At 40.1% G+C, this 22,088-nt stretch overlaps 2 protein-coding genes across 2 annotated transcripts in view; one reads left to right on the top strand and one right to left on the bottom strand.

Moving 5' to 3' along the window:
• Positions 1-2,579: 2,579 nt before the first annotated feature.
• Positions 2,580-11,058, bottom strand: FASTKD3 (FAST kinase domains 3; the record flags this gene model as incomplete). The annotated part of the gene is made up of 6 exons (XM_080340419.1): positions 9,266-11,058; positions 6,675-6,760; positions 5,930-6,092; positions 4,687-4,756; positions 3,274-3,388; positions 2,580-2,678 (listed from the first exon to the last, which is right to left on the bottom strand). The coding sequence occupies exons 1-6, from the start codon at positions 10,698-10,700 to the stop codon at positions 2,580-2,582; spliced, it is 1,968 nt and encodes a 655-aa protein (XP_080196545.1). The 5' UTR covers positions 10,701-11,058.
• An 859-nt stretch (positions 11,059-11,917) lies between these two features.
• MTRR (5-methyltetrahydrofolate-homocysteine methyltransferase reductase) overlaps positions 11,918-22,088 on the top strand; it is a 29,417-nt gene continuing 19,246 nt past the window's right edge. The window contains exons 1-4 of the mRNA XM_080339279.1: positions 11,918-12,136; positions 15,315-15,505; positions 19,757-19,910; positions 21,887-22,004. Coding sequence (XP_080195405.1) covers positions 15,362-15,505; positions 19,757-19,910; positions 21,887-22,004 — 416 coding nt within the window. The 5' untranslated portion in view covers positions 11,918-12,136; positions 15,315-15,361. The remainder of the gene's footprint in view (positions 12,137-15,314; positions 15,506-19,756; positions 19,911-21,886; positions 22,005-22,088) is intronic.

Genomic DNA, 22,088 nt, shown 5'->3' on the forward strand with positions numbered 1-22,088 from the left:
GCAGTTTCAGTAGACTTCAAGTGAAAGTCAGGTTAAAAGGCAGCTTCTGAGTACTTAGCATTTAAATAGACAAAATCTGGGCTTAGCTGATTTCAGACATCTGTTTGCTGACTTTCACCACACAAATGGTGTCTGAGGGATTGATTTGTTTGTGAAAAGTTTCACAATAAAAATAATCTTTGTTTTTGTACCCAATGCTAAGAAAAAAAAAAAGAAAAAAGAAAAAAAGAAAAAAATTATACTAGGAGAACAAGCACTTAATAGTTTGGTAGAAAGGATGGAAAAAACACAAGGATTTGAGCTGTAGTTATTTTAAAAACCATGTTTAGAGTAAATGTCTAAACCTGCTTAAACATTTAGTGCCTTGTATTCTCACTGAATACTAAAGTTATAAGGCAATTTCAGGAAAAGGAATATCTCATGCAGGGTGTGCATCAGTTTGGTTCTCCAGAGCCACTGATCCTGCTGTTGTTTAAGCTGAGGCACTATTGTTCAGAATGGAACAACAGCCTGACTGATGATACCAGAACAAGGACTGCAAGTCCACAGCTTTGACTGACACTGGAGTTCTGTCAGGTACTTACACATTGGAAACCTCTATAATTTGTGAACACAGTGAGTCTCCTAGTGAAAAATAGTAAAATGAAAGAACTTCTTTATTTGGGGCCTGGTTAGGTAGTAAATTAAGCAATCAGTGGCACTTGTTTGGTATGATGTAGCAAGTAGAGCACACAGAGCAGCCCATTCCATGAGGTGTTTAGTACTTTCATTATTCATGACCTGGAAGTTCCTTTATATTCAATGAGCTAGGGGCAAGAGGGCAGTAACTCCTACTTTCAACAATAAATACCTCATTAAACAAATCCAGCAGCATTAAATGAATCACAATAAGAACAAAGTGAGAAGGAAATGTTTTCTAACAATACCAGAATGCATTTTCAAAAATCAATACCAAATGTCTACCCGTGAAGAATGAGATGGAACGTGGCCATATTCTAGACAGGTTATTTTTAGTTTGGGACAGCCAGTACAAGTTACTTCTTCTAAGCAGTCTTACTATATTTACAAACCATCTGTGTTGGTAAAACTATGAGAAATCAGATCTGTTTGAGAACACCACCACCTTCTGGCTTGTGTGAGAAATAAGCATCACCAGCTCACTTGCACTGTGGTTGAAGTTGTCAACACCACTGTCAGTTTTACCCTCATTTCTTTGCTTGTGTTACCCCCTCCTCTTTCAGTCCCTTCTCATCCCTCCTCACTTTCGAAGGTTTTTCACCTACTTGTTTCTTACTCAGTTCTGAGAGGCTGACTTCTCCAGTGCTCGGTTAGTGTCAAAAGAACACTGTGACAATTTCTTCTGTATTAGGGAGAAGTTCCTTAGAAATGTCTGTAAATACATTTCAGTCATTGTCCTTCAATTTCTCACAAATTATTAACTGTAGCCTTGGAAGGAAAAAATGGCCACTTTCTGTATCCACTGGTGAAATATATAGAACTTAAAAAGATGTAAAAGCTTCACCTCTTTTGTATCAAATCACAACAGTTAAATCAAACCAGGTCATGCTGGGAATTCTGCTTTGCGACTCATAATAGGACAGGATGCACAAGCTAACCTGAAAATGTGTTCTAGATGGCAGTTTATCAAGTCTACGTTATATGATCAGTTCTTTTCCCTTCATCCATCTGTAAAGCAATATGTCGATTCAAGTTAGGGCACGCGTGTTCCAGCTGAAGTGGTAACTGGTTCTGGTTCTCAATTCCACCCTTCTCCCAGCATGTATACTCACGCATAGCGAAGGACTGCACAGGACATAGTCATTCTGGGCTTCAGAGCGTGAGGAGTTTCAGTTTAGGCTCGAATGGCAGGCTGTAAACTGAAGGAACTCTGGAGTGCACGTATGACTCCGTTGAGCCAGCTTTAGCTACAATTGCCACCGAGGACGATACTACAAATACTACACACCCAGAACCTAGGGTGCTCCCCTGAGACAGCTCTGCAAGTCCACTATCCTGTGGCAGCTGTTCTTTTACAAAGTAAAGTGAATCTTTTTAATAAGAACTCATTTTCTGTTTGCCACTTAGTGAACGGCACTCTACATCTCTTTAAGTATGAGCAATAAGCCAATACGGCATGTGCAACTACTGCAAATTTTAGTTTTATGAAACACTTGGGAAATCACATGAACAGCTATGAGTAAAGTGCACAATTTGTTTTTATACTGTCAAGAAAATCCCTGATTGGTAGGTAGCATGGCACATTCTGTACATTCAGCACCAGCCAGTATCCTTGAATAGTCACATCTGCCCATTTGTAGCTGCGAGTTAGCACCAGCGATAATACAAAAGAAACACAGCACTGACTGGCACTTACATCTGTTAATGTATAATAAATGTTCACACAAAACTTAAGAAAATATGTTTACAGGTCAATTGTTCCAAATATTGGAAGGTCTCACACTCAGAACCTAAAATCAGCTTTGGTGGAGATAGTTAGAAAACAGAACTATTCTTCATGCACAATATTTACAATTTATAGTACAGGAGGTCAACCTGTGGTTTACTATTATTCTCCAGTGTCAGCAGCTGAGCCCATATGTATGAGGAAAGATTTTTTTGTGTAGATATTCTGCCATTTTTCTGCAATTTTGTAGACTCTCTATCTCAAAAAACGGAATCTGGAAATGAAACAGAAATGATTGCTAGAAATACTTTTTAATAAACAACTGTGTAAGATGGATGTTCATTAAGTAGATGTAAAATTACATATAAAATATTTTTATTTTACAAACTTAAGCAGTTAACCCTAAACATGTTATTAATCTGTAAATTGCCTGCATAGAGATTATTGTAAAACAAATTACAGTTTAAACTAACTTTAATATAATGGAGTTAGTCTTATGTGATAATTGATTGTAAATGGAAAAGGAAATCTCAAAAATCTAAAAGTGACTGTTTTGGTCCAAAGTACATTTGAAGATAAAAATACCCATTCATTCAACAGGCAAAATAAAAGATATACTCTGTTGTGAAAATTTTATTTACAATACAAAGGAGTTCCTTGTTTGTTTGGTTTTTTAACCACTTCTTTTTATACTCCAAATTCAGATCTCAAAAATGCAAAAGCTAGGCAGAGAGAAATAATGTAGAGACGACAAGGCTGCATCTGCCTTGGGAAGTAATTGCAACTACAGTTTTAAGCATTATAAAATAATAATTTTTCACTTGTTTTGTTAGCCAGAGCAAAAGCAAACCACTGTCTTTGGACTTTACCTGCACAACTTCATAACCAAGTAACTGAAGATGTCTCTGTTTAATAGCTTCTTCTCCCAATAGACTGTGGCTATTAATGCAAAATCTATTTTGACCATCGACACAGAGGGCAATTCTAGAATCAAGCACAAGTGTAGTATCAAAAAAAAACCCCATCAGTTACTTTAGTTACCACAACTACTGCAGTTCCTAAGAAGCCTGAGACATCAACTCCCCTTTTACTCCCTAGTACCTCCTAGAATTAGGTGTTGTGGGATAGGAGTTAACCTAGTTCAAGACAATTTAAATGACTCAGCTTAAGGGTGGGAGGGGGAAAGGCTGAAGCTTAGTGAAACTGATCTGAAAAATTTATTTATATGCTGTGAACAAAAGTCAGCATACAAGTTAATAAGAGTTTGAGATTTTTAATGCTACTATTAGTAAGCTGTTTTGAATTCTTCTAGGAGTAAAAACATACAAAATAGTTGTCTCAGCTTGAAAACATTCCAGCAGCTAAATTTATTCAACGTATTAGTACCTGTTAAAACTGTCTGAGTTTAACTTAAAGGTTAAGCTAAATCTGTTAAAGTTTAAGCTGTACATATGGTTGGCAGCATTATGGATTATAACTGATTTTTTTCTACTTGGTGATAAAAATCACATGAACTTAAACCAAAATTAATACCCACTTGACAAAAGTTGCTTACATTTTCAATATGTTAGGTATATTGTGACCTTATTTACACATGAAAGCTGTAATTTAAAAAAATCAAAGCTGATTCTTAAATATTTAAGGATGGGATTTTTGAAAGCACCTATATTGGTCTGTGAGTCTTGTGAAAGTTAAGCTGGAGAAAAAATAACCTTTTCAAAGACTTTTGCTTTACCCACAGAAGTGCAGTTGCAAATACCACACAGGCAGGTTGCTTAAGTTTATATCCAGGGTTTCTCAAAATAATCCTTGTCTAACATATTTTTTAAACACCTATGAATTTTTCAATTAAACAAAACATCTGTAGCAAATATCCTCATTACACTAGACTCCTTACAGAAGTAAAATTGTGAAATCAAACTGTCTTAAACTGTGTTGAATCAATGCAGACACGCTCACTTAGAATTAATTTGGTTTAAATTTGAAAATGAATTACAGAAGATCAAAATAAGCCAAACCAGGATCGCTGATCCTGACTGTCACTGGGTACAGAGACTAATTGTCTTACACTGTATAGTCAGGAAGCAAAACAATAAGGAAAAAGTACAGATCGTTCATTTTGCCAACTTCATCCTTTGGCCAGTGTTTATAGCGTGAAACCTGAATTTTGTTGAGGTCAATGGCAAAACTCCAATTAGCTTAAATTTTGCCAGAGTTTCACCCTGGATGCTCTTTGTCAATATTAACCAATATATTACCAGTGGTTTATTTTATTCCCTTACCGTCTGTGTACCTCTTCACATTGGGCAGCAGGCAATACAAAACCTTCTTCATCTAATTTAATCTCAATATCTAGTATAAATAAAAAGAAAAGTAACATTAAAACTTATTTGATATAACAAGCTGTTTGCTGTAATTCTCATCCTCTTACAGTTCCTTGTTTTATAAAAGAACAAAAATGCTATCACAATACTTTTTTCTGAATCACAGAGGCTTGCAAAAGATGTGTAGAGTGTATTTAACACAAATGATGATAATTAGTAACATTTTTGCCTTTCATAATGCTAACACCAAAGTATTATTCCAAGTCTACTAAAAACCAATGCTGGGCTGGCTAGGGCCTCCGGAATTTTGAGGGCTTTGGGGACAGACATTCTTTCTCTCTTTGCTCCTTTATCTTTTTTCACTAATTCTCTAATTTTATAGATGTCAATTTGCAAACAGAGCTTTGGACCTAAACCCTGCCAACTTCAACCCCATGTGGAAGTTGAAATGCAGAATATTTCTGGAATCATCTGTTTCTCTTGATATTTTTTTTTATCTTTCTGATATCACAGAATCATAGAATCATTTTAGCTGGAAAATACCTTAAAGATCATGTCCATGGGGTCCAAGAGACCCTTCCCTCAACACCTTATTTATCATCCACCCCTCCTGGGCATACATCCTTCCTCATCATTACATTCTCTCAGTTTTCTTTCCTGGCACACAGAAGAGTGTTTTGCTCACTCCTTTCTTTTAGTCCACAGACCCCCAGTGACTATATGTAGCCAGTAGTTCTTGCTAGGGGGAGAGCAGACCAGCTGAGCAGGACAGAGGGCAAATCACCTTCCAGCTCTCCCTTTCTCTACTCACCACCAATGCAGAAAGAACAGGCAAATGGCATTGCCTCATTTTGCTTTACATTATATGAATTGTTTACTATATAAGTAAAAGAAGAGATGATAGTAAAAATACAGAACATGAGAGTTAGCAGCTATTTTCAGTGCAGACTGACTGTGTAAATTCCAGGTAACGGTGCAGTTCTTTTTTCATCCTGTTCTTCTTTCTGACTTTGAAAATGACATTTCCTCATTTCAAACCTCCTACAAGAGTTTTGTATTCCAGTTTCCTTTTTCTGTATCTGTACAATTTACAATGCCCACAAAGGGAATAAAATAAATAGTTTTTATTTCTGGAAAATAACCGAGCCTAAAGTTTTGACAGCATAAGCACACATTATTAATCTAAAGAAATGTTACTTACCAACTGTATAGAAATATGGTGTTGATACCTCTGATGCAAAATATATTCTTTTTTTCAGTAAATAAAGTAATCCAGCCTTCACCCTTTTCATGAGGTGAACATCCAGAGAACTGCAAGGCGTGAAAAAGGCCTTTGCTTGATATTTTGGAAGGAGTTTGGGACCCTACATAATGACAGAAAAACAAATCAAACAAAAGAAAAACAAGATAACATTTTTATAATTACCTCACGTTAATGTAGCAAAACATATTCTGTGCATTTCAAAGTGAGGTCTATTGAGAGACTTACAGTCTGAGGTATGATCTGCTGGAAACTGAAAAAAAACCCAAACAAAATCAAAACAAAACCCAAGACAACCACCAGAACATCCTCAGTGAGCTTCCATGCTGTCATGCCGAGCATATTGCTCATGAGAAATGCACGACTGTTTCCATTCCTCTGCAGTCAGGCCAACATCAAAGTGCCTGATCTCTTTTGTGCTCCAAGACTTTACATGCCCAACATAAAAAAGGAGCAGTTGCTGGAAGAGCACTCGGAAATACACAAAAAGCACTTTAACTTAGAGCTAGTTAGTTCCATCAAACATACAAATATATCAAGTCTAACAGGCAGAAATGCTTCTAATTTTTGTCAAGGAAAAGAGATGTTTTTTATGGGGAAGACAGTCTTCACCTAATTATCAACAGGACCCTAATGACCTTATCACATTTTGTTAAAATCAGTTCTGGTTTCATATGTGCCATACCTCATAAAATGGGCACTCCAGGGTAACAGTCAGAAAAAGACGGGTTAGCTGGGAGGTAACAATTCTGTCCAAACCAGGTGGCTGAGCTGAAACAACAATATTCAGGCTTTCAGGTGTACCTTCAACAAAGTATCTTTACCATCATGCAGAAATTAGGAAAAACTATTCAGTTTATCATGCAGAGCAGCTACTTGATAATTATAATTCTTGATCATTGTTTTAATGAACAGAAAGATCAGTTGTGAAATTATGCAGTTGGTAAAATGATGAAATGGTTTATAGAAATATCAAAAAAATATACAACTAGCAAGATCTTAGCTAAGACTCTCCTAGTCTTTCAAAAAAAAAAAGTATCTGAGTAATGCAGGATGTTCTAGAGGGAGGAATAAGTTTGAGTTGAGGTCTTAAAGAAACATCCCATTCCCCTCACCCCAAGTTATAATCTCAGGATCTCAATGTTTCACTTAGGGTTTTTTTTAACCTGAAAGTAGCAGATAATACTGAATAATTTCTGGAAATTTGTCTACAAGTGTATACTTTAAGCATCTTTCATGTTATGTGCAAAGTATTATTAGAGAACAGTGAAAACCTGACATAGTCTAAGATGCTAATCAGGCAGGTCATCCTCTCAAGTTCCTGTTGTGAACTTTGACTACTCTACTGGAATAGCTGACTGGAAAAGGGGAAACATAACCTCCATTCTTAAAAAGGGAAAAAAGGAAGACCCAGGGAACCACAGGCCAGTCAATCTTGCCCCAGTGCCCAGCAATATCACAGAGTGGGTCCTCCTGGAAGCTATGCTAAGGCACATGGAAAATGAGAAGGTAATTGGTGACAGCCAACATGGGCAAATGTGCCTGACAAATCTGGTGGCCTTCTACAATGGGGTTACAGTATTGGTAGATAAGGGAAGAGCAACTGACATCCTCTACTTGTACTTATGCAAAGCATTTGACACTGTCCCACATGAGATCCTTGTCTCCAAATTGAAGAGACGTGGATTTGATGGATGGACCACTCGGTGGATAAGGAATTGGCTGGATGGTTGCACTCAAATTATTGCAGTCAATGGCTTGCTGTCCAAGTGGAGACCAATGATGAGTGGCATTCCTTGGGGATCAGTATTGGGACCAGCACTGTTTAACATCTCTGTCAGTGACATGGACAATGGGACTGAGTGCACCATCAGCAAGTTTGCTGACAATACCAAGTTGTGTGGTGCAGTCAACATACTGGATGGAAGGGATGCCATCCAGAGGGATCTTGACAGGCTTGAGAGGTGGGCATGTGCGAACCTCGTGAAGTTCAGCAAGGCCAAGTACAACATTGTGCACATGGGTCAGGGCAAGCCCAGGCACAAACACAGGCTGAGCAGAGAACAGATTGGCAGCAGCCCTGAGGAGGTGTTGGTTGATGAGAAGCTAAGTGTGAGCAGGCAATGTGTGCTTGCAGCCCAGAAAGCCAACCGTATCCTGGGCTGCATCAAAAGAAACGTGACCAGCAGGTCAAGGGGAGGCAATTCTCTGCTCTGGTGAGATCCCACCTGGAATACTGCATTCAGTTCTGTGGCCCCCAACATAAGAGGGACATGGACCTGCTGGAGTGAGTCCAGAGGAGGACCATAAAGATGATCAGAGGGCTGGAGCACCTCTCCTATGAAGACAGGCTGAGACACTGAGGATTTTTCAGCCTAGAGAAGGCTCTGAGGAGACCCTAGAGCAGCCTGCCAGTACCTAAATGGAATCTACAAGAAAGCTGGAGAGGGACTTTTTACAGAGAGCACATAGGACAGGGGGTAATGGCTTTAAACTGATAGAGGGCAAATTTATCTTAGATATAAGGAAGAAATTCTTCACCATAAGGGTGGTGAGGCACTGGAGCAGGTTGCCCAGAGGAGCTGTGGATATCCCATCTCTGGAAGTGTTCAAGGCAAAGCTGGACAGGGCTTTGAGCAACCTGGTCTAGTGGAAGGTGTCCCTGCCCATGGCAGGGGGTTGGAACTAGATGATCTCTAAGGTCTTTTTCAACGCAAATCATTCTATGATTCTATTCTTAACTGCTCACGTTTATGATGCTGTTATGTTTTACTGGTTCAGATCTCACTTCTATTTTAATTAAGCCAACAATTATGCATTGCAAACTAATTTTTCCAGCTTGATCCATTTACCCTTTTCAGTTACCAGTCTCATTGTTACATAGTCTCACTTCAGTGTGAATATTCACATTAGTCACTGCATAGGCAAAGAAATTTAAACAGACACAGCTAAATGTAACAGATTTCCTTCACAGAAGAACTTAGCATCTAAAACATGTATGAGACAAAGGACAAACATGGGGAAAAACAGAGGATCAGTATTTTTTAGAAAAGCAGTAGGATTAACTGAAATAAAATTTTGAAGTGATTTCAAATCTATGTTTAAGAACGTGCAGTGCAATTTTCAAACTCCTGTAAATGACATAAACTGAAAGACAACTGCAACTGTGAGAAGTAAGCAACAATCTTTGGCCTGCCGATCACTATTCTCCAGTCACCTTCATCAGGTTATTGTTGATTTGACAGATGTAACTGATAACAAATGGGTTCTCCTTACCTTGAAGCTTTTGCAGAAAATAAGGACTAAATATTTTTGGCAGAAAATTTACTGGATAACGTTGAATAAGGACACATGAGTGCAGAAGGTTCAACAAGGTGTGAGGCTGAAAGTGAGTAAAGCGAGCATGCAGCACGGTTTCAAGCTTCCTAAACAAAGAAGAAGCACTTGGAGGGAGATAGTTAAGAGTCCCAAATGGTATAATGCACTCCGCAATCTGGTCATCAGTAAATCTGTCCGCATCAGAGATGAAACTTTCGGCCACTGCATCAAAGATGGGCTTAGAAAGGATCATCTTTCGGCAGCAATACTGCATGACTTTGCTGATTGTTTGAGCAGGCATGGTAAAGATGGAGTTGGGGACATGTGTTTCCAGTGCCTCCGTAAAAGTTTGTTCACGATGTCCGAAGTATAGGAAGGCTTCCAGTACATTTACCAGTTCATCACCTGTGAAATATGGAATAAGCTTCACAGAATGTTTACACAGTGCTGTGACTAAGGGAACTGCCCGAGTCTGATGAAGAACAATCAGTGAATTCAGTATTATGCTTGTAAACTTTGGGCTTAGCTGGGAAACTATGGTTAAAGTGACACTGTTTAGTCTGTTTAGGAAGTCTTGATATGGTTCCCTTTCCCTGACAGTCACCTGCAGCATCTTATAAACCATCACAATTTCCCTAGGGCTCCACTTCTCAATGTCTTTATCTTGCATATGGTTGACAATTTGTTCCAGCATCGCACAACTCGGGCCTTCCAACTCAATCAAACTCTCCCCAAGAGCACACAGATTTTTAATAGTCAACTGTCCTTTACTAAGGCGTTCCTCACCCTCTGACAGCAAACTTGCCATCAGTGTACTCTGGGGATCGATACGAAGTTTTATCAATGCTTGCAATGCATTCAGTAGCCCAGTGTTTGACAGTTTTGACGATTCAAATTCAAACTGTAAGCACAATGCCCTGAAAACCTCATTCTCTAGCACTCCTTCAGGGTTTTTGAGACCATTGTCATCCGCTTCAACTTCAGAAATCCTCTGCAGGGCTCCTGATGCCATAGTATCAGACATGACTTCCAGAGAGCTAAGAAAGTCAAAAATATCTTTCGATGTACAGAGGCTGTTCAGCTTCCTGAAAAATGGTTGTTCATCCATCCACCTGTTGTTAGAGTCAGGACTGCTCCCAGTATCTCCACAGAGATTCACAGTTTCATTAACAGAAAGAGACTGTATCCGCAGTTGTACGTGGTTTTTTCTACAAAACATATGCTGAGATTTATCTTTGAAACACAGCATCCTCATGGCTACAGAGTTACAGTTTTGGGGCTTTTGCTGCCCACTGAAAAAGCTCAACCTTTTGCTTAGGGTCATCAAAATGGACCTGCTGGCTGGTGTGCTGGATGAATAAAACTGGAAACTTTTTCGGCTAATCAAAGCCATATTGGATCAGGTGGGTTCTCAAAACATCCCTAGAACAAGAAAAATATATATAAATGCACAGTTTGGAAAACAGCACCAATGTCAATGCAGAAAAAATAAAACAAAACAAACAAAATCTTTCAGTGGCTGGACACACCAGGGACGATCCCTCTCTCATGACCACCAGCACAAGGCAATCAAAGAGAAGAATCATAGAATCGTTTTGGTTGGAAGAGACCCTCAAGAACACCGAGTCCAAATATAACCTAACTCTAGCACTAAACTATGTCCCTAAGAACCTTGTCTAAATGCCTTCTAAACAACTCCAGGGATGGTGACTCCACCACTTCCCTGGGCAGCCTGTTCCAATGCCTGACAACCCCTTCCAGGAAGATTTATTTCCTAATACCCAATCTAAACCTCCCCTGGTGCAACTTTAGGCCATTTCCTCTTGTCCTATCACTTGCTACTTGGGACAACAGACCAACACCCTCCATGCTACAACCTCCTTTCAGGTAGTAGTAGAGAGTGATAAGGTCTCCCCTCAGCCTCCTTTTCTCCAGGCTAAACAGCCCCAGTTCCCTCAGCTGCTCCTCATCAGACTTGTGCTCCAGACCCCTCACCAGCTTTGTCGCCTCCACGCTCTCTCCAGTACCTCAATGTTCTTCTTATAATGAGGGGCCCAAAACTGAACATGGGACTCAAGGTGTGGCCTCACCAGTGTGGAGCATAGTGGCATGGTCACTTCTCTGGTCCTGCTGGCCACACTATTCCTGATACAAGCCAGGATGCTGTTGGCCTTTTTGGCAAAGCAACGCAAAGAAACTGCTGGGAGCGGTGAGAGCTGCGTGACAGGTCACAACCCTCCCGCGCCCCGTGTGTCCCTACGGACACTGCACGGGGGGACGTTTCCCCAGGCAGGCACTGCTCACGGCAGAACTTTCCTCCGTTCCCTCGGGAGCCGGGGTTGCTGGAAGCAGAAGAGGGCACCGCCCGCACCCGCGACTGGAGAGACGCCATGGGGGGCTCGCAGCCGGGGGGCGATGGCTGAGCCTCTCCGCCCCTTCCCCTCACAGGCCCAACGCTTCCCTCTGCCAGCGCTGCGAGGGACGGGCTGGGCCCGAAGGCGCCACCGGGTGTGTCCCTCCGACCCCCGCGCCTACAGCCGCCTGCCGCGGGCCGGGGCGTCGCTCGCCCCCCGTCCTCGCCCTCCCGTCAGTGAGTGCGGGCGAGCCCGGACACTCACCTCAGCCGCCATGACGGAAGGCGCTGGGGCGGCCGGGAACTTCCGTCGCTCCCCTGCCGGGTAACTCCGGGCGCCGGCAGCCACCGCCTTCCCCTTTACTCCTCCCCGCCCTGGCCGCCGCCGAGCTCCGGCGTGCTGCCGCGGCTCGCGAGCGGGTGCGGAGCGCAGGCTGGCGCAGGCGCTTTGCCGCGGGAGCCGGATTTGTCCCCGCGTACGTATCGGTTAGACCAGCGTCCGTCAGGGAGAGCGATGGCGTTTGCCGCGGGTGGGCGGCGGGTGGGCGCTGCGAGGGGCAGCGGGAGGCGGGGGCGGGGCGGCCCGGCCCGGTGGCGCCGGCTCTCTGGGGGACTTTGTGGCTGCAGCGTAGTCCAAGCCTCCGGTGTGGACCTGGCTTTAGCTCCCTAAAATCCCCGTCCTTCCTCAGGGGCAGCTCTCCGCCTTCCCAGCGGGGTGTCGGCTGGTCCAGCCAAATTCTTTTGGACGGAAAGTCAAACCCTGGGCCGCGAAGGGTTTCGCATGCCGGTGTCCCGCTGCTTTCATTCAAGTTTTTATGATTTTTATCTTTATCTTGGTCGTAGAGTGAAAGTGATTCTAAGCAAGCCAATAACTGCTGAAAAAAATGACATAGGAATGTCATGGGCTCTGAAGGCGCAGTTCCAGAGCCCGGTTTTAAGCCACACAGGAGCGTGTAAAGCTACCACAGGAGTTCCTTGCGTTTTTGTGCTGTTTGACAGACCAGGTACATGAATTAGGAACTCTAGCCCTACAGTGCAGGTACATCAGGGGTGTCCAACTTGTTTTCACCGGGGGCCACATCGGCCTCGCGGTTATAAACATTTATAAATGTTTATACAGTCCTAAAACTACATTCTGCCCTTTGAAGGCAACGGCGAGGCTGATGTGGCCCTCGGTGAAAGTGAGTTGGACACCCGTGAGCTACATAATTGCCAGGGCTAGCACACCTGGTCCAGTGAAACTGTGCCAGACATTCCCAGGTGGCTTGTTTGCTCCTACAACGCGTTGACATCTGGAGCCAATGGGCTCCCTGTTAGTCTTTTGTGGACTGCTAGTTTTCTGACTTTTCAGAGTATTTAATCAGATGATCTATAATTTGGAATTTCATACTTGGTTTCATGGTAAACCCTGGGATTCTTTAAAAAGCTTGATAGTCAAGAATTACAATTTTTTCCCCCTCTTTATTTCAGTTGAACGCATATCACAAAAGTGGAAGCGGCAAATTGTCTTTGAAGAGTGTATAGTGTAGCAAAGCAAGAGCAGTGTGGGCAGTATGTACATCTGAGTACAGGTATGTTCCTGGTTTAAGATTGTATTCATCTGCAGGTAGGCATGGCTAATTTTCTTTTCTTAAGAGCTAAAGCAGGCACCCATTGATCAGTTTGTGCATGAAGCTCTTCTGGTTGATGACAGAGAGAAAATGCTGTCATAGGGAGAAACTTCTCAACTTGTGCAGTTTAGATCAATCAGGATCAAAGGAGTTTTTGTTTGAAGTATGTTGGTAATTCCCTGGTTATGATGTTGGCAGCTTACCCCTCAGCTTTGTGTGTGCAGAAGGCTTCTGTGCTATGGCGTGGTCCAGTGGAAAACTGATTACCTTTCTTCCTTTCTGAGGTATGAGAAAGGATGTAGTAATGCTATGACACTTCATCTTTATTGTTTTTCTCCATTTATAATTAGACATTGCCATCTGCTGGCAGAGAACAATTAGGGTGAAAACAAAGCATGTGACTAGGATGAATCTGTATTACTACAGGGATCTGAGGATATTTGAACTGTATTTAAACTGTATTTCATGCGAATTGTCATAATTTGTGTGTCATCAAATGTCTTTGTATTTCTTTTGCAAAAGGGGAGTGAAAAATAATTTTGTGGGTTGTCTTGGCATGTGTTTTCTTCTGTGAACATGCACATGAAGCCAGTTATTTAAATGAATTTATTTAAAATAACTTAAGGTAATTATTAATATTTTTAGGTAATATAATGTAATAAATATAAAGTGAAAAGTATAATGGAAACGTAATAGAGCAAAATAAATCAAAGCCTTAAAAATTTTTAGTAATTACATTTTTCATGGAATTCATGTGTGGTACAGGCACTGTACTCTTAAGAAGTTGTCAATTACTTTTACCCCTTTTGATTTACAAGTATACTTTTAAAAGAATTGTAATAGGAGAAACCTTCCACAATACTATGTGGAAAAATATCGTGCTGTATCAATAGAGTGCAGCATTCATCTTCTGTGGTTGAATTATGTTTGTTTTCCCTTGAAGGGAACAGGAAAAACAAATGCCTCAAATTAGTTAGCTACAGTTTTCTGTAAATCAGTGTGTGTGGATAGTACACTGAATGCTTTCTATAGTTGAATCTGTGTGGGAACAAAAGGTGAAGTACAGGAAACTGGGCCCAGGCATGTGAAAAACATCTCAAATTTTGGAACTGAAATCTATTAAATTGTAATTCTAGGTATTTGACTTTTACTGCAGCTCACCAACAGTGACAAAATGTTAACGGAAGATTCATTTGTAATCTATGTGCAAGAGACGTTCTGCTTGTCTCTCTTATTCAATGCTTCTTGAAGTTGTCCTTATATCTGTTGTATTCTGTCTGTGTCAAAGTCATGAATGAAAACTTCTCGCGTTCAAACATCCATGGGACAGGTGAATGGGTAGGGATACTGCTTGCAAGACTTTGTGAGGGAGTGGCATTTCACACTACAGATGATTTCTCTAATATGGTTTCTTATTTTTAGGAGAAAGGAACCCAGTCAGTTCTGTAGTTGCACTTGTGTGGGCAGCTCCTTTTTGAAATATGAAATGAAAAACAACATTTGTGTTCTAAAGTAGAGGCATGGTGGACAGTAAAGCATAAAGGCATTCAGGCAAAAAACACTGATTTCAGAAAAGAAGAAACAGATTTTTTTTTTTTTGGTCATAGTTTCACTTCGCCAGGTCTGTGCTTTGTTTTGTGTTCAAATACATCTCAGAAAATTGACCAGAGCAGGCACTGACTTAAAGTGGAAAATATAGTTTATGCAATAAAATAGTATTTGTTTTCATGAAGGTAGTTTCTCTATTCTGTTGTTTACAAACTAGATTCTTGATATTGGCCATGTTGCAATATTACTGCAATATCAAGGCTGTACAGCACATATGATCAATACCACAAGTCCTTCGCAACCTGGCCTGAAAAGTTTGGTTGTGAGAAATGACTTCTCTTCAAAGTAGATGCCTCATTTCCAAGTTAAACACTAATACTACTATCCTTTAAAGTATATCTTTTTAATCTAATACTTTTAATCTAATAATAAGCAAAGCACTGTTCTGCATGCAATAAATTCACTTTTTTCCTTTTTTTCTTTTTTTCCTCTGCAGTGTCTTTATTAAAAAACAAACAAACAAAAAGTGCTCTGTTTTGGGAAATGTGCTGTGATTTAAAAAGGAGGTTTTTGCTCCTCTATGCAACACAAAAGGGGCAGGCAAAAGCCATAGCTGAGGAAATATGGCAGCAAGCAGGCACCCATGGATTTGAAGCTGAGATGCACTGTATAAGTGAAATGGACAAGGTGAGATACTCCATGCTGCTTTGGAAAACAGGTATTTAAGAGCTGCATTTTAATTCATGTGCTTGAGTGATGGCTGTTAATAATCATGAAGGCTAAGCACATGCACTCACCTAAAATATGCTATCTAGTTTTACATTTTTGTTTCTTATGAATCAGTAATTTGGACCAGTACTCAGAGACGCTTAATAGCCTTCTGCCAAAGGTACCTCCGTCTTGTGATTTTTTTATTAGAACAGCAGCTTAATGTATCTTTGATCGCTTCTAACAACACTGCAGTGACTTCTTGAGAACTATGCATGCATGGGGTAGTGAGAGCATTCTGTACTTACTGGTCAGCTCTCCTGTTGCTAGAAATGGCATTTTTTTTTCCTATTGTTTTTATTTTGCATAGAGTTCCTGTGTTCTATTAACTGTGGGCTTCAACATGACCCTGAGCTTTTGTGGGATCTTCTTGAGTTACTTAGCATATGCACTCACTCCAGTTCACACTGGGTAGGTTCAGGATTTATTCTAGGAAGAAATAAAAAACTTGGCTGGAGCAAGGGAGGTGGCTTTTTATTATTTGCCTTTATCCAAGGGTAAGGATCTGAAAGCTGTTTAGTGTCTGTCTGTAACTAAAAGCAATACAGACTGTAATTTCCTTCAGGAAGTACTTTCAGCTGTATGCCCTCAGAAAAAAACATTAAAAAAACCCCAAATAAACAAAACCTGATAGCTTGGTATTTCATATGAAATAAGCAGCAAATAACACCTAAAAGATTTTTTTCCATGCACTTAAAAATGTGAGAAGTATATAAAAATAATTTAGTTCCATTTCAGCAAGTTGCTTTCTTGGGGATACACTACATGTTGGGTAGCTGGACATCTCCTTTTGAATGCATGTTCACCGAGTATGTAGCCCTAGCAAAATGTTACAAAGAGACTTTTATGCAGCCAGCAGGGAACCTGAAGATTCTCCTTATATCCTTCCATTTCATTTCTTCGGCATTTGACAGGTTTGGAGATTAGTTTCAGGAAGGTGGTAGGCAGGCTATTACTAGCCCTGACGTTTGCCTGTCACTTGAATAAATCTATTTTGTCAAATTTGGCAAGACAGCTGAGCTGCAAGTTAATGATGAGGCAGGCAGATGTGTTGAATTGAGAATCTGAGGATTGGTCATGGAGGAGAAAAGTTATTTCTGCAGCTTTGTAGGATTCATCACTTAAGCTTTTCCTTACTCTGTAAATAAAGAGAACTTCTAGACATTTCAGTGTAATTGAGGAGCAGAAGACAGGGTGGCATAATATACTGGAGCAAGAGCCTGCCTGAATTTGGTGGGGCCTCTTGTGAAGTCTTTTGGGCATGTTAGATATGAGAGTTCATTCCACAATATGCGTAGTTCAGAGAAGTGTGTGTATGTCTTAGGCAAGGAAGCAAGAGGTTTCTGTTTTGTCCATGTTTGCCAGTTGGTAGTGCTGTCTTTATGTGGTGGTTGGGTATTTCTCAGACCTTGTCATCACTTAAAGGGATTTCAGTGGAGATCTGTGGATGGACTGGTGGCTGCAGAGTCAACAGTCATAATGCAATGCCGTTGTAGTACAAAAATTAATGGTGAAATACTGATCAAGTGTTGGAAACACTCTTTCTTTCACTGACACTCTTGTAGGTGAGGAAAGGTCATAAATATTTGTTTGGTTTCTATAATTGCTTTTAATGTTTAATGAAAGACTGAAATGAAGCAGAAGTGATGTAGGAGCAGTAAAATAGGAGGCTAAATGGCGATCATCTTGTGTAACAGTGCGTGTAGTCAGCCTTGGATGAATTATCTGAATAAGCATGTTTGCCACAATATGTATTTTTCTGGATAAGACGTCATCTGGGTGTCTGATCCCATCCTTTTCCTTCAGCAGTCATTCACAGCTTGAGCAGGCTGCTCACTGCTCTTGTGTGCCATTGCTGTCCTCAGCTGAGGAAAAAGAATGGCACAGAGATCTGACACCAGTGGTAGAGGAAGAAGAAGTTAGAGTAAAAACCTATGCAATTGTCTAAGGTTCTTGTTGGTCTAGTGATACATCAGACTTCCTGATAATTAGACACAAGTCAGTACAGGACCTCTGTCCTTGCAGAGGCCAAATCGCCTTGTCTTTTCTTCTTAAGGAATCTGTCCACAGTTCTTTTGCTTCCACACAGTCTTTAAGTTTGCAGAGGAGAATATGCAGTGGAGGAAACAGGAATTTAGTGAATTAATCATACCTCTTTTCTAATATACCACCTTTTACTTTCTAAGCTTTTTTTAAAAAAAATAATGGAGTGTAGATTAGTGTAACTTTTAATGTGATACTGGTAGAATTTTGCGTTATATACGTGAGAATTTGCTTTTGTTTGTAAAAGCATTACTCATATGTGACAGTGCACTGTGGGATCTCTTGTATTTGTACTTAAAGTCAGCTGTGGAAGCTTTGAAAATCTGGGTTACTGTAACAGGACCCTTAAGGCTTTTTACAGTTCAGTTTTGGAAGTCTCAGGAATTTGCGAATACTTGGGGTTCACCACTACTTGTAAAAGATAAAACCACTGTTTGGAATATTCCTGGACCAGACTTCATTAAGGTCGGGCAAAGTACAAAGTATCCTTGCATGCTGCCTCTCTTCTCTTGTGCTTCTCTAGACACCTGCTGTTGGCCACTGTCAGAGACGGCACACTATTCCAGATGGTAATTTAAATTGTTCAGTGCAGCTGCTTTTAAATTCTTCAGGAAGGCTTTGGAAGAAATGACAACAGCAAAACCTCTTGATACCTTTTCTTTGTGTTTCCCACCTTTTGGGGTTGCAGATGTAAGGGTAAAATCACTATTTGAGTAATTTATTGAGTGAAGTGTTTACAGGATATTAATAACTCCTTAAACTATGAAGTTTTAAATTGCAGCCCTGAAACTGCTTGAAGTGAAACATAGTGTATCTTCCCAACTTTATTTATATTTTCTCATAACCATACTATTTTACTAAACTTGGAATGCTGGGAGAGAGTTTAAACTGAAACCTACAGGTAGCAGTAAAACACGCTTGGGTTGCTTACTATGGTAAAGAGGAGACTAAGGAGTGACCTAATAGCCGCCTACTGGAGCCAGACTCTTCTTGGCAGCAGAAGACTGTACATCAGGAGGCAAAATCCACTGAGTGCAGCCTGATAAACTCAGATTTTACACTAATGGAAGAAGTTCTTCTGGATGGAGGAGGCCATCCTTAGAAGTTTGCAAATTTCAGCTAGAGTCATAGCTGGCCTAATGCACCCTGTGATTCCAAACTCTCAGCCCATTGGGGTGCTGCGAAAGAGCGTGTTGTGAAAGGGGATCTGACAGACAGCAGGGCTGCTGCCGCTGGGAAGCTGGAATGATCAAAGAAATTGAATACTTTTTACTTGAGAGGTACTAAGTGGTTGCCTGACACCTGAATTTATGGCAATGATGCACAGTGCCAAATACAGGCCGTTCTTGTCAACCTGGTATAATGGGAGCAGCCCCCATAAAAATGTGGGAAATGTGGAGGATCAGAACTAGCAAAGAGGAGATAAATTAATTGAGGGCAGAGGAAAGGGGCCAAAATGAATCAAACTGTAAAGCATGGTGACTGATTTTCTGTGTTCAGAGATTAGTTCCCCCAAAGCACAGAGGAGTTTTTTTGTGGCAAAGACAGATGTAACATGTAAGTTACTAGACAGAACCAAATGAACCTTAATGGATTTAGAAATGATCCCCACAGTTTGTACAACTGCACTCGAGTTATCTGTGTGAAATTATCAGGATTATGGCTGTGTGGTTGTGATGGCATACACAGATATACTTTTTCTGCTTCACAAAGCAAATGCTTGAGGAGTTGTGTATTTAAGCCATCTGAATACAGTTGTGAAATATTCATCATGTGTGTACTAGCTTGCTCAAAATGCTGCCCTTTGGCGTGTGTGTATGGGGTCATGGGGTAATTCAGGTTGAAAGGGCCTTCATGAGGTCATCTCACAGCAGGGTCAGCTGAGGTCAGAGCAGGTTCCTCAGGGCTCTACCCAGTCTGGTCTTGAAAACTCCAACCAAGATCATGAGTTGCATCCCCAAATGCCTTGTAATTACTGTAATTACTTGAAACAATTTGTGTGGTTTAATACAGGTAAGATGAGATTACACATTTTTTTCTAGGAAACAGAATAGTGGAAGATAATTTCTAAGGCCACAAATAGGTACCCAGTGGCACCTTCTAACTTACTTGTTCTGTTACTTGTAGTACAACCTGGAAACAGAAAAGGATCCTGTCGTTATTGTTATTTCTACTACTGGTACTGGAGACCCACCAGACACTGCCCGCAAGTTTGTAAAGAGAATTCAAGACACGACCTTGCCGCCTGATCATTTCGCACATCTACAGTATGGATTGCTAGGTGATCTAGTATTTCCCATGTTATTGCAGCATTTGTCTGTCAGTGAATAGTTTTTATATATTTACTTGTAAGTTGTTTGGGGTTTTTTTTAAGTGATTATAAAATATTTATTTCTGTAACATGAGCAGCTTTTTTTGTGTAATACCGTCTCTAAGTAGCAAAGGAAAAGTGTCACAGAGCGATATGAATGTAAGTTACCAAAATATGAAATAAGCCATCTATAATTGTCAAAGTTTTAAATTTGTGTCAAGTCTCTATGGACTAGTTGGTTTTTACTTTCCAAGTAATTGAGAATTTTTTTATACAGAGGGCAAAGAAGTATAAAATGTTCTTAAAAAATAAGGCCTTAAGATCATCCCATCCCTTTAAATTTGCAGTAACTTTTAAAATTTTGAATATCATACTTGTCAATAGAAGGAATGTAGGTTCATGCTTCAGTTTGATATGCAAAATACAGATTTGGCAAAAGGCACATGATATATCTTGAGCTGATCGTAAGGTCAGTTTGTTGAGTTTTCAGGTTGTGTATAAATAAACTCCAGAAATGTCTATTTGAACTTAGGTTATTTTTAGCTGACAAGTCTAAGCTTATAGGTAGGAGTGAGGAAACTTCTAGACTTCCAGTGAGGAAAGTACCCACTAGAAGGAAATTCCTAGTGGATATATGATGTGGAAGTCTGAAATATATGCATTGTAATCATCTAACATTTTGAGATGTTATGCTATTGCCTAGTAATACGTTACAGTTTGTGAAATGATTGTGTTTTTCATAGCTGACTGGATGCGTAGATGCATATATGAAGATAAGCATTGTATTAATACTGATTTTTGTTGTAACAAATATTGCTATAGTGTCTAAGTTACAACATGGTTTCTGATTCTAGTCTAAAAAGTTATCAGTCTTTAAATACATTCACAGTATTCATTTCAGCTTGTCCAATTATGTGTTCACTCTACCGTACTTGAGAGGGAGCAGAAATCTTTAAGAGAAGAAAAAAGGCAGTTATAAAGGAGAATAGTCCATTTGTTAGGTGGGAAAAATAAGGATAAGGTTTGAAATGGCACACAAAATAGGGTCAGGCTGTGAAAATTTGTGATAGTTAGGATAATGAAACAGTAGTGTGGATTACTTACAGAATTTGTGAAGAATACCTAACCAGTGCTCTTTGGGATTGTTAGATAAGAATCTGTTAAGGATGAAGTTTGTGTGGGTGATCACTTTTAGGGTAGGTCAGTGGTTTAGGTGATCTTTTAAAATCATCCCCCACAAACTTACCTCCTGAGTACATTGACTTTTTTAACGGATCACAAAGAGCATCTTCTAACAGAACATCTTCACTACTGTCAAAGGGCAGAAAATCCAGTGCAGTGAAAATGAGATCTACAAAGAAATCTCTGATTCTTGGGAAGGAAGAAGTTTGAGCAGATTCCCGTAGGCATCTTTTCTACATTTCTAACTTCATATTGTTTAAAATCATGCCTGTGTTTGATTTTTTTTTCCAAGGGTACAATGTTTTTTAATTACTTTTAATACTCCCTCTCTCATGTTGTTGAGAGATATTAATAATTTTAACCCGAAGGTGACATAATTTAATTTGGTAATTCACATACAGTTTACCAGTTTCACTCCTTTTCTAATTATTTCAGTTCCTTACATTTTTCCTTTGAGAGTGGTTTTGTATTTTTTAAAGCCTGATACTAAAGCAATATTCTTCTGAAATGTGAAATATTGGAAGCAAAGTGTTTTCAAAGAAGTTCTGTGTCTTACGTTTGCGAAGGAGGAACCACTTTTTCAACTCTCCTTTGGAACAAACACAATTTTCTTTAAGGTCATAAGACTGTCTTGGTAATACATACTTTGCTATATGAGATTCTTCTGTTTGCCTGCAAGAAAATCCTGTGTTGTCTTTGCAGATCTTTGTGTAGCCTGGGTGGCTGGCTGATTGACATGATTCCTTTCTCCTTGAATTTGCCAGGTCTGGGAGATTCAGAGTACACGTTCTTTTGTAATGGTGGAAAGACAGTGGACCGGAGACTTCAAGAACTTGGTGCCCAGCACTTCTATGACACAGGATTAGCAGATGATTGTGTAGGGTAAGAGGTGAACGAGTGTGGATTTAATTTCTCCAAGGTACAATAATTACATGTGAATTTGGCTAAACATTCTGAACTCTTTGA

Source organism: Nesoenas mayeri (genome assembly GCF_963082525.1).
Source record: "Nesoenas mayeri genome assembly, chromosome: 2".
NCBI classification, from domain to species: domain Eukaryota; kingdom Metazoa; phylum Chordata; class Aves; order Columbiformes; family Columbidae; genus Nesoenas; species Nesoenas mayeri.